This window comes from Clarias gariepinus, chromosome 1 (assembly GCF_024256425.1).
Source record: "Clarias gariepinus isolate MV-2021 ecotype Netherlands chromosome 1, CGAR_prim_01v2, whole genome shotgun sequence".
NCBI classification, from domain to species: Eukaryota; Metazoa; Chordata; class Actinopteri; order Siluriformes; family Clariidae; genus Clarias; species Clarias gariepinus.
In genome coordinates this window covers 12588389-12600955 of record NC_071100.1, presented here as the reverse complement: position 1 = coordinate 12600955, position 12567 = coordinate 12588389, and the positions used below count along the sequence as shown (strand labels likewise).

The 12567-nt window shown below is 40.6% G+C and overlaps 1 protein-coding gene across 1 annotated transcript in view; it reads right to left on the bottom strand.

Moving 5' to 3' along the window:
• Positions 1–12567, bottom strand: part of LOC128527777 (phosphatase and actin regulator 1-like) — a 34286-nt gene that overhangs the window by 13866 nt on the left and 7853 nt on the right. The window contains exons 3-4 of the mRNA XM_053500353.1: positions 4518–4598; positions 17–220 (exon numbers count right to left, since the gene is read on the bottom strand). Of these exons, the coding sequence (XP_053356328.1) occupies positions 17–220; positions 4518–4598 (285 nt within the window). The remainder of the gene's footprint in view (positions 1–16; positions 221–4517; positions 4599–12567) is intronic.

The window sequence follows — 12567 nt, the reverse complement described above, 5'->3', positions numbered from 1 at the left end:
TTACGCTCTCTCTCACCTATGCTGTGGTTCAGCTGTCGGGTAAAAGGCTTCGGCGGCAAAGCGGGCGGCTGCTTGTGGAAGAGCGCAGCTTTTGCAGGGTTCTCCTGAACATCACCTGGAAATACCACCGACTTCTTAGCAGGCAGGACCATGGACGACTTAAGAGAGGGGTCCTGAGGACAAACGCTGCCTTCCATGGAGGCCCGGAATTCCAGAGGAGCTGAAGGAAACGCAGGAGATTAAATGATGAGATAAAAGATATTATATTATATTATATATATATAATATTATTACAGAAGAGTACAGAGAAGTTTCTTTTTCTTTTTTTTATTTTCGTAAATCTAAGAAGATGACTAAAATTCTTGTTTTTGCTTTATTAAATCATTTTAACAAAATGACTCACTTGAAGTCAAACCTATATATTGATAAGGCATTAAAAACTACAAGGGGCGTTCAAGCCAAACCGGGACTTGTGATGAACTTTCCAGCGAATCAAGGTACAAACCAGATCAACATTTACAGTACAATGATAAGACTTAAGAGCTGCACTACATGTTTAAAAGCAGGCCGTGCATTTGAGAGTGACGATCCAGGCCCGAGGTGGCTGGGAGGCCACTGCAGTCACTGGACTGAGAACATTCAGAGAGAGCATGCTTGAAAATCTACAGATAACTTGTCACCAACATGCAGAAGTCGTCCTGACCTCGCACCAAGAAGTTCCCACATGTTTGGGTTATTAAAGGAGTTCTTGGGAGGCCAGCGTTGCAGATGCAGTCTGATCACGGCTTTGGCGTACTGAGAAAACTTTCTACCTTGATGGTGTCCAAACACTAGTGTAACTCTGGGATAAGTGCTACATTAGTGTCGCAGGGGATTATATAGAGAAATAAAGGACGTTTTTCCTCTCATAACTGTGTTCTGCAATCAAAAGTCCCGGTTTGACTTGAACGGCACTCATAAAAGTGCAAAGTTTACATTTTTTATATGACTAAAATGAAATGGTGAAAAAATGTAGAAAGAAATGCGAGGCACATCGCCACAGGTTACGCTATCGCCCTGAAACAGTAGCTGAAACAATTCAGCGCTGCCGGTGCACCTAAACCTCCATCTGACTTTTATATTCAGGCATCTGGCAGACGCCCTTATCCAGAGTGACTTACAAAAGTGGTTACGTTTCCGTCATTGGATAGATCCTTACACTGGGGCACTACATTGCTAACTAACTACCATCAGTCAAACAGTATTGGGATTTTTTTTTATTTTTATATCATAAATCTCAAGTCGTTGTTTAAAGATTGCCGGAGACTCCGCTGTACGGACATCTAGAGGAAGTTCATTCCACCATCACACCAAGCGTTGTTCGATTGTCCCTCTTACGATGTGGTAATCCCAGCATGGATCCAGCAGCGTCAGCAGACGCTCCGCTTCCTCTTATCAAGACGCAGCTCAGGTGCGGGCGCCGTTCATTATTCATACATCATTTAGAAATTATTACACAGGTCCTGGCTCGGTACGACATCTTGCTATTTGCGTCCTGGCTTCTCATTTTTCAAACAGGGAAATTGTGTTTAAATGCCAAAAAAACTACTTTTTTTTCCATAGGAAAAAGTCACTAATTTTTGAGCCAAATAGGCTTTTAAATACATGTACGTCATTTATAGCTATGATGACCACAAGTCAATAAAAAGAAACTTTTTTTGGGAATTAAAAAAAAATTATTATTATTATTATTACCAAACCTATTTTCATTTAAAATGCTGAAGTGGTAATGATGTACTGCAGGTGATGATGCTTCTCTTATCTCGATTCTGTTCTAGCACCGCAACCTCGACGTATCCGGACGGTGGATTCAGCTGTCAATAGCCAGTAGCTTAGCAACAAGCTACCCAGGCTAACGTTATTGACAACGCAAACGCTGATGATCGGCTTCTAAAAACACTGATTAACAGAGTTTTACATCAAAGTCGATTAAATGTCAAAAAATTGTTAAAAAAAAAAAAAAAAAAGTAGTGTGTGAAAAGTAAAATGTTTGGGGGATAAAAAAAAATTTTGTTTCAGAATCAGATTCATTAAACAAACAGCTCATAGAAAGTATGTTGTTTTGATAAAAGTGTGAAAAATTCATAATTTACAAACTGATAGGAATTAAATTATTCCTATTTTGAAAACCTCATCGATTCTTATTTCAAATGCTACTGAATTAAAAGACATGAAATGAAAATGAGGAATACTCGTCAGTGTTAAAAAATCCTGAGACACACCCAAGATTTAAGGTTTCATCTAAAAGCTGATGAGTGTTTAACACGATCTGACCGGTAACTTTATTCCACTATGCATTCTCTCTTTCTGTCCATCTATCCAATATTATATATAGCCTACACACATACATATACATTATATATATACACACACACACACACAGTACTGTGCGAAAGTCTAAAAGTCTAAACAGTCAGTATTTGGAGTGAAAACTCTTTGTTTAAAATCAGGAGCTTTAGACACAGGTTTGTGCAGTTTTACGTATAAGAAAACAGATGTTAGGTTTTACTGAGCCTGCTGGAGAATACGAGATCTCCTGGTAACTGTCACATGTATTTTTAAGTTATATATGGAAATACTGAATGATTTTGTACATAATTATGCAGACATGATAAACATATAGTATAAAAAAATGGCTATACACACACACACACACGCTTGCACATTATACACACCTCAGGACTGCAAACTTTTCCTTTTTACTACAACACACATACGTTTACACATGGAACATTTGCACAATATCTCGCCAATAACTGGACACTTCTACATGAACTACATTACATTTCTATTATATTTTATTTTACTAAATACAGTGAAACCTCGGATTACGAGTAACACGGTTTATGAGTGTTCCGCACGACGAGCAACGATTTTTAATAATTTTTGACTTGAAAAACGAGCATTGTCTTAGTTTACGAGCACTGAGTATCATGTTTCACGCATGCGCTTCTTGTTTTAACACCGAGCGTCACGTCATCACAAGTCAGCCAACGGTTTTTCTCTCTTTTGCAGCGGAATTGTAGGTAATCGTCTCTCCTGCTGGGTGAAGACACACACACATACACGCGGTTTTGAGTGTGCGTGTGTGTGTTTGTGTCTGTGTAAGGCAGAGAGTTTGTGTGTTTGTTTGGCAACCTGAGAGAAGGGGGCCGTAAACGCGAGCGAGCCCCCCTTCAGGCTACCTTATATTTTTTTGGGGCTGTAGAACGAATAATTTAAGTTTCCATTATTTCCTATGGGAAAATAAAATTTGGTTACGAGTGTTTTGGAATACGAGCCCGCTTCCGGAACGAATTATGCTCGTAATCCGAGGTTCCACTGTGTATTTTTCTATTTTCATTATATATTCTTTAACTTTTTTATATTTTTATCCATTTTTTCTTATTCTAATTCTAAGTTTTTTAAAATTCTCTTACTTTTTGCAATATTTAGGTCAACAGCAGTCGTATAAGCATTTCTCTTCATATCATACGGTGTATGTGATGAATAAAATTTTAATATTATTTATCATGTTTAGTTTTCCATCCCTAGCCCCTCCCACTCACCCGCCCCGTGGCCGTCTGTCAGTCCCTGCAGTAACAGCTCCGTCACTCGGCTGCTCCCTAAAGGATTGGGTGGCGCACACAGACCGTTCTCCAGCCTCACCTGCAGCCTCGAGTCTGTGAGCATTTATGTATGTGTATGTGTGTGTATGTGTGTGTGAGAGAAAAAGAGAGATCATTGAACTGCTTCATCATTACTCGCACCACTTGTATATATATTAGGACTGATTAATTGACATGTAGATACCCATAATCCCCTTCTGCAGCAGGACAAAACCATGTGCTGGAAATCAAGCGGCCCTGCGGCTAGAACTCGATTCTCTCACATGTTTCGAAGTCTGGTGTATAAAGTATTGATTGAACCTGGCTTACTTACTGACTCATGACTCAACACCAGCACTTGAAACAGAAGACTCTATGAGTGCGTGTGTGTTTATGTGTGTGTGTGTGATCTAATCAAGCAGCTTAACGTTTCTCCATCAATTACGCTATAATCTATCTAGTTGACTACGCACCAACGCACACAAACAGTAATCAGCTTAAAGCTCTCAGAGACGCAGCGACAAGCAGCCGATCAGACCCGCAAATCTCCCACAGGCTACAGATAAAAGGACGAAAGAAATCCTTACGATCTGTTAACGGTCACGTCAGCAAATTGTGACTTCAAATTAGACGCAGTGAATCTTTAAATTAAGGGAGAAAAAAATGATCGAGCGCGAAAGAGTCGAGATCTGCTGCCGCTCGTTTCCATGGTAACGACCATCACAGAGTGCATGCTCCGGGGGACAATTATTTTTTGTTGCCCTCCCTGCATCGATAAACGACCTTTGACCTGATGCCCCGTTTCATTTTAATCATCAAACACAAGCCGAAACCGATCGAACCCTGATCGGTCTGGAGGACATGTTGCTGTGTGTGTATCGACGTGCTCACCTTTCTCAAAGATCTCCTTCAGCACGCCGCGTTTGATCAGCTCCTCCCGGCTCTGTCTCGCCGACATCTCCCTCTCCAGGGCTGAGGACGCACCACAAACAATATTCACTCATATACGTCTTTACAAAAAAACTTTACAACACACACACAAAAAAAAAAACATTAATGATTATGTTGTAAGTTTATGTTGCATGTAGCACCTTGGTCCTGGAGGAACGTTGTTTCGTTTCACTGTGTACTAACTGTATATGGTTGAAGTGACAATAAAGCCTACTTGAACTTGTTATAATGGATAATGCAGCTAAGCTCAGAGTCAAACTGGATTTTCGGTTATAAAAATTAAAGGGCTCCTATTATGCCCCCCAAAAAATCCTGCTGTTTGTCTTCTTTTTTTCCCCCCATTTTTGTATTTAAACAAGCCAATTAGATTCCCCCTAATGTGACCTCACATAAGATGAGTTTTGCTACTTAGCTTAGCCTTTCTCCAGGGGGCGTGGCTCAGCAGGAGCTCATTTACATAGGCACTAAAACGGCGTGCTTTGTGTTTAAAGTCAATATCTGAGGAGTATTTCATCTGGCACTTCGAAGCAGCTCTGAGACCAGTGTGAACTTGTTGAAGACATACTGTAGCAAAATACGGGACCTTTAAATGTCACATAATAAATGAGCAGTAACACATTTTCAGTGCACGTTCATTCAAGTCATCAGCTGACTTCATTTTATTGCCGAGTTTGGACCTGAGCAACTGAATCAACCTAAAACCATAACACTGTCTCCAGAGGCTTGTACGGGGGACACTATGCATGATGGGTGCAGCGCTTCCCTCCTCCAATTTCAGTCATTTCTATCATTTTCTTTGCTAGTTGCAGGTCCCTTGGTTTATATCTACTATCAGTGTCCATTACTGTATGACGGGAAACATTTCAGAACACACACGCAATAAATAAAGGCAGTTTAAAATACAATGGACAAAAGACACGAGGCTAAAAGTCAGCAGGTGCTGCAATGTGCGAACTTTTGCAGCAATGCCAAGCAGCGCAGCAGCCGAATCTCAGCGCCGTGGCTGTGCTATTTTTAGTCCTTGGCAGCTGAAAGACTTTATCTCCAACCCCCTCCACACCGTCCAAAACAACGCAGCTTTTGTCGCATTAGTTATTCCAAAATATGCCCGTGTGAATAAGGAAACGAGTTACGACAGGGGAAATATAAAGATAAATATATAATACATCTGCTAGATGTGCATGAATTTCCCCTGCAGGCTGAAGAGATCATTCGAACCATGCTACAGAAAACTGGAGGAACAGTATGCAAGCGTGTGATGTGCGCATGCAGTACAGTATATGCAGCCACCGCCAAGACGGGATGTATATGAGCAAGTGGACAATACACGTAACCATAATGTTAGGATAAGCATACTGTAGAGAACACCTCACCTGGATAAGTGATGAAGTCACACACTTGGCCTATACTGTACCTGGCCTTGCTTTCTTGGGAACACTTTATGTTCAGTATTAATGGTTGGCTGAAAGGGCATTGATGGCTAGGTTTTTTCACCAACCATATGGAAGACCCGGGTTCGATCCCAACCCAATGCCCAAACCCCAGCCACTAGATGAAGTGCCGGTCCCAAGCTTGGATAAAATGAGAGGGTTGCGTCAGGAAGGGCATCTGGTGTAAAACCTGCACTAAAATTGTGTGTGGATCCACTGTAGCGCCCCCTCGAGCAGCCGAAAGTCCAACAACAGGTCAAGGGTCAGGTCATTTAACTACGGTTCAGAGGGTCCCAGGTTCAAATCCAACAACCACCAAGTTGTCCCTTTTGGGCCCTTGAGCAAGGCCCTTAACCCTCAACTGCTTAGATGTATAATGAGATAAAAATCTAAGTCGCTCTGGATAAGGGTGTACGCCAAATGCCTAAATGTAAATCTAATGGTTGGTTGGAAGGAACAGAGTAAGAACTTCATTGTACATTTGAATCTCCTGTTTTATTTTTGCATATGACACCTGAATTAAGCAGGACTAAATGTTAATACTGGAGGTAAATAGACTAATTGAATCATTATTTTTAGACTACAACCACAGATGAGGTGAGACTATTAGTCTAACATTACTATTAGTAAAAGAACATTAAATGGTTCAACTACAAGGTAACAGGGGATTTAAATGGAAAGACCAGATGAAATAAATGAGAGGGAGGAAATGCAACAGTGGTAGTAAACGAAAAGACTGAATGGTTCAACCAAATAGATGTAATAAATGGAAATACTGGGACTTAATGATGAAACCCTGCAGCAGTAGCTGGGACCGAATGGTGAAACTAAATGGTAGGACTAAATGGCAATAGTGACACCGAGTGCAATTACAGCAGCTGAACCAAATTACAAACCAAATTCTAATTATGGGACTAAATGGCAGAACTCAATAGTTCAGGGTTCAACTCAACTCAATAGCGAGAACAAATGGCCTTAGTTGAACCAAATGGCGGGACTAAATTTCAGAAATAAATCATAGGACCAAATGGCAGCATTTAGACCTGAATGCTAATCCCACGATAACTCCTTAACCATCACCCCATTTCTGCCCAGAATGCCATACCCAACTTCAAAGGATCACTGTTCCCTCATACTTCGGCCCTTACGAATGTGCATCTCTTTGAAAGATATGACTTTGAAGTTTTTTTGTTTTTTTTTTAATTAAATGGCAAGAGCAATAGTGGGGTTTATGATCACAGAGTAACAGAGACTTGAATGAAGCAATTTTTTCCCTCCTGCTTTATACACCTCAGAGCAGACTAGTAGGTATTGACCTTAGAAAGTCTACCAGGCCACAGCGACAGGCCTAATGCGTTTGATGGTATGGACTCAGCTATGCCAGTGCTAGCTCATTTGGTGCTTATGGTCACAAATCTATTGTAACTGGCATGAATATGAATACCGTATGATAAAATGCTCTCATATGCTGAGATGTGTTTTGCCATATTGCTTGACAATGTAATTCTTAAAAATGATTCCCAAAAGATGTCCATATGAAAGAAAGTGGACATATGGACAGTCGGTGGTCTTTAAGAGTTTAAACGCTAGCTGTCAGTAAGGCAGGGTGTTCAGGCTTTCGATTGATCGGTTTTGGCCTGAATTTAGACATCTTTTGACGTGACCTCAGATTCACATGGCCTAACTTATTGATGGGGATAAGTACCTGATCAACATTTTATGTCCAAAAGATTTCAACACTGGACATCCCATGACCTGACAAATGGACATGAGATGTGGTAGTTCAGATGATGTCCACAGAAGGACATTTTTATTCCCCAGAGTCAGGTCATGACTTGATGACCACTTGATGTTTTTTGGACAACTTACAGATGTTACATTTTACTGGGTTATGAATACTACTACTTAATGGTGAAAGCAAATAATTGGACATATTTGAAACTTATGCTAGGACGAAATGGTAATAGTTGACTAAAATGTTAGAACTAAATAACGGGCCCAAAATAATGCCTGGACTAAATGGTAGTAATTGAAGTAAATGGTAAAAGATGGACTAATGTATAAAATTCAGACTAAATGGTATGCGTTAGCTCCTCAGGACAGGTCAGAGTTTCTGCATTCACCTGACAGCTAACCAAAGCTGAGGGCGATGGGCTCATCATCTTGTAAACCGGTTAAATGTCAAAGTCCAAAAAAAGAAGCAATCTTAATAAGACCCTATTCAATCTCAAACACAAAGTACAGGGTTTACGAAAGCATGCGCCAAAAATACACTGTCCTCTGGGTCACGATACCTTCACAAGCGCTCCCGGAGTTCTCCCAGATGGTGCATACGTGTTATTTTGAACAGCTTATGTGATTATAAATTGATCTGGATTCCAGTTCATGGAAATTCATTTCAATTATGACTATTAATGAGTTCTCACGGTTTCAAATGTCTATCAGGACGCCAGATGTACATCACTCGGGCAGGTGAGTCCAAAAACAAATGTCACTGACTGTTAATCAGTGAATCAGACTGTCTGATTCAGAATGTTCTGCACGTCGTCTACCAGCTTCCTCAAATAATCATTCTGTCAGGTCACAAATGTAAAGGCATAACTACCAAGAGGTTTATGACATAACTTATCCAGCTCAACCCCCTGCATGGTACATTAGCAGATGTTACACAAGTCCTTGTGCTGCACATAAGACGGGCTGGTACGTTCTTCTGGGCTTGCATCTGCAAAAGCTCTTCAGGGATCAAACTGGGACACAGCAAACTGACTGCTGCAATGCATAACTATCTGGAACACTTAATAAGGATGATCCTACACCAACTGATTCAATAGAAGGGAAGTCATGGAACTACAGAGCCGAACTAAACACTTAGATACGATGATAATGGCTGGATTAAACATCTTGAGCAAATATATATATATATAAAAAAGTTTAACTAAATAGTCGAAGCTTAATGGTGAGACCGAATGCTATAAAAAAACACAAATATTGGGAATAAATGGTCAGACTTAATGACATTTATAACTTAAATGATAATGTAAATTGTGGGTACACTAAATATCGGAGGTTGGATCAAATGGATGAATTAAATAGTGGCTCCAATTGGAAACACTTCAACCAACCAGTGGAGTGAAATTTAAAAGCTTAAGGAAATGAGAGGACCAAAATGGTACTAAATGTTGGAATTCCTTGTTCGGTGGGACTCGACTGTGGGACTCGACTGTGGGACTCGACTGTGGGACTCGACTGTGGGACCCGACGGTGGGACCCGACGGTGGGACCCGACGGTGGGACCCGACGGTGGGACCCGACGGTGGGACTCTGCTTCCTAGCAAACATGCAGAGAAAAGAATTTCACTGTGCTTTAATGCAGTGTTTCTCAAACCCTTTTTTTAACAAAAACAAAAAATGACAACCCACCATGAACCAATTTACCAAATATATACCGAATATACCAAGTAAAGTTAACAGACTGTCTTATCATTTTAATTTCCTCTACTCGCACTTTACCTGCCGGTGGAACTAGGACAGAAACCCTGACAGTGGTAGAAAACTAATTAGCTCCCCCGTGTGACTGAAAGGTGAACTACAGACATAAAGCGCGACCCAAATACAATCTTCTGCGACCCAGCTGTAAGTCACAACCCAGTGTTTGGGAACCAATGCATTAGTGTATAGGCCATTTCTTCTGCCTAAACTGTAACAATTGGACAAAACGGTGAAACTAAATGTAAAAATTAAAAGAAAAGGTATAAGATTGAAATGGGAATGATGGAAACGCATAGTTAAGCTAAATGTTAAGGAGTTGTTTATGTTTTAGAATAGGACAGGAAAAGTGCAATGCATGAAATTATTTCTAGTAATTATATCACACAATAGAAAAGAAATCCCGGTGCCAGTCTCGAAATCTGACAAATGAACATCATAACACGGCATACAGGATATTAATAGTCTGCTGTAGATGAAGCTGGCAAACATACACACATTGACGGGTTCCAACATAAACAAAAAGGTTTTTTTCCCCCCCAGTGTTATTTACTTTACTAAGAAACTGTGGTGTTTCAGATTTAAACTAAACCAACGCCGTATGTCTAGCATTTAACAAACAGTAAAGTAAACTCTGATTCATCCTAGTTCATTTCTTTAGAGTCACATTTTTTAAAGGCAACTCACAGGGACTTAAGGTCAGATCCACCAACAGATATCTACTGTAAGAGAAGCTCATATAAACCAGAGACTCGCTGGTGCAAGAAATGAGTCAGAGAGCCAGTCATCAGAGCAAATGTCTCACACAAAAGAAGAACACGGCACAGATAATACGTACAAAGCCATTCAGTCTTGAAGTACTGACTCTGTGGTGTCTTTTCAGCACCCCCCTCCCCCCATTCAAGATGTGTGCATGTGTTTTTTTTAAACAGATCTCAAAATGACCTTATTAGGACTGGGAATATAAAAATAAACAGTATTTAAAGAAGCATTCACTTTCTTTCCATCCTGCTTACCCTGCATGAGGTTAGAGAGATCTAAAGCCTATCCCAGGGAGCTCAGGGCACAAGGCAATATTAAGGTGCCAAACCATCACAGGACACAGGCACATAAACAGCCTTACGCACGTCTTTGGACTATGGGAGGCGACCGGAATACCTAATGGAAACCCACAAGGCAAAGGGAGAACATGCGGGCAGAAGGAGGGGAGATTCGAGCCAATTCCTATTGTATGCATACATTCATCCACGTACAGGACTTTAGAAGGACGCTACACGTGACACTGGATTGCAAACAGCTTCCTATTTATAGTTCCTCACTCCTCGCACATGCATCGTTTGCATGGTTTGCATGGTTATGACCCAAATTAGAGAGGAGCTCCATTTCTGAAAAGGTTACACTGCGGCTTCGATGAATCAAACGCACCCGTGAACACTCTCACATTTATACAGGTCAAAGCACACCAACAGTGCAACGTCTAAGACGCTCTTCCAATGTCCAGTGAAAAAAGTGCTGTACCGATTATGTGCTGTATCCTCATCCCCATGTGTAGCCTGCAATTATAGAGAATATACAAAATCTTGGCTTTTCCACACTATTGTATACAAAGCCTCCAAAACAAAACAAAAATGTGTCGGTTCAACTAGAAATGCTACGATAACTATGCTTTAGCAAGAACCGTGAACAAGATCTCCATGAACAGGGACATTCTCCTCATTATGACTGATAAGGATGTGAAGGGGCGTGGCTATAAAATGACAGAAAAGGCCAACCTATATATACCAGTTTTCCAAGAAAAAAAACAAAAACAAAACAGCTATATAATCCACTTGTTCTGCGACAATAGCGTACATTATTATGTCTTATCATTTCTCCACAATATTCCACAGTGTTTATTCTAGTAAGACATACCAAACAGTGACTATTGAACCTTAAATTTTTCATATCGAGAAATGTTAAGCTGTTGAACAGTAGGACACCATCTGTCATTCATTTGCTTCCAATATGTAGGCTGTAACATGGTGTCACAGCCAAAAGAGAGAGAGAGAGAGAGAGAGAGAGAGAGAGAGAGAGAGAGAGCGAGCGCAGTAATACAGTCAACCAGGCAGAAAGGACCATTCTTTGTTGTTTACTAATACACATGTTACATCTTAAAATATTAACAGAAGCAATATAATCAATAAAAAACGATTTCAAAAGCTTGCAGTGCTCCAAACATATTTGTCATTTCAAATTATTTCCAGAAAGATGTTTAAAAAAATTATTTCTAGCAATAGCCGCAAAAAAGGGTTTAAAAAGAAACAGGAAAGAATCAGGCTAGACTGAAAATGTAGGTCGAATCAATTTGCATGACAAAGTCTAAAAAAGGTAATCTAGCGAATAAAAGTAAGAACATGACATCTTATTGCCCAAAGCACAACCTGAATGGGATCAAACCGTCTCTAACCATCAAGTTTACTTTATGTACTGGTTGCTCTGAGCATGGTTCACCACAGAGAATCTACAAGGCATTTGAGTCAGACCCAACATCAGAAATTTCACCACTTCTATTAAAAGGCAATGCTTGGGAACCATTAGGAACCATTTTGATGGGACAACAACTGACGAAATGATTGAATTCAAAACTTTGCCTTTCAGACTAGGGACTTTCAAAACCAGGTATGGTGGTGTTGGGGCTGTCCCTTGCCCTGGCGTGGATGCACACAGTGCTCAAGTCGATGTAAAAAGATGTGGTATACAAGACACAGTTTGAATCAAATATGGAGGCTAACTGTATCTAAACATGGGGCAGTGGTACAGTAGCTTTAGCAGGTGAAGGCTCTGGGTTAGCAATCAGAACGTTGGCAATTCAAGCCCTGGATCCACCAAGCTCCCACTGTTGGGCCCTTGAGCAAGGCCCTTAATTCTGTCTGCTCCAGGGGTACATATCATTCCTGACCCTGTAATGAGGTCCCTGGGATAATATGTGAAAAATTGAGGTTTCTTTTTCTCCTTAACATGGAAATGGACCACTGTTGAAGATGTGATGCCATCACACCATCAGTTTCCTCTGGAAATCTGCATGTGTATGCAGC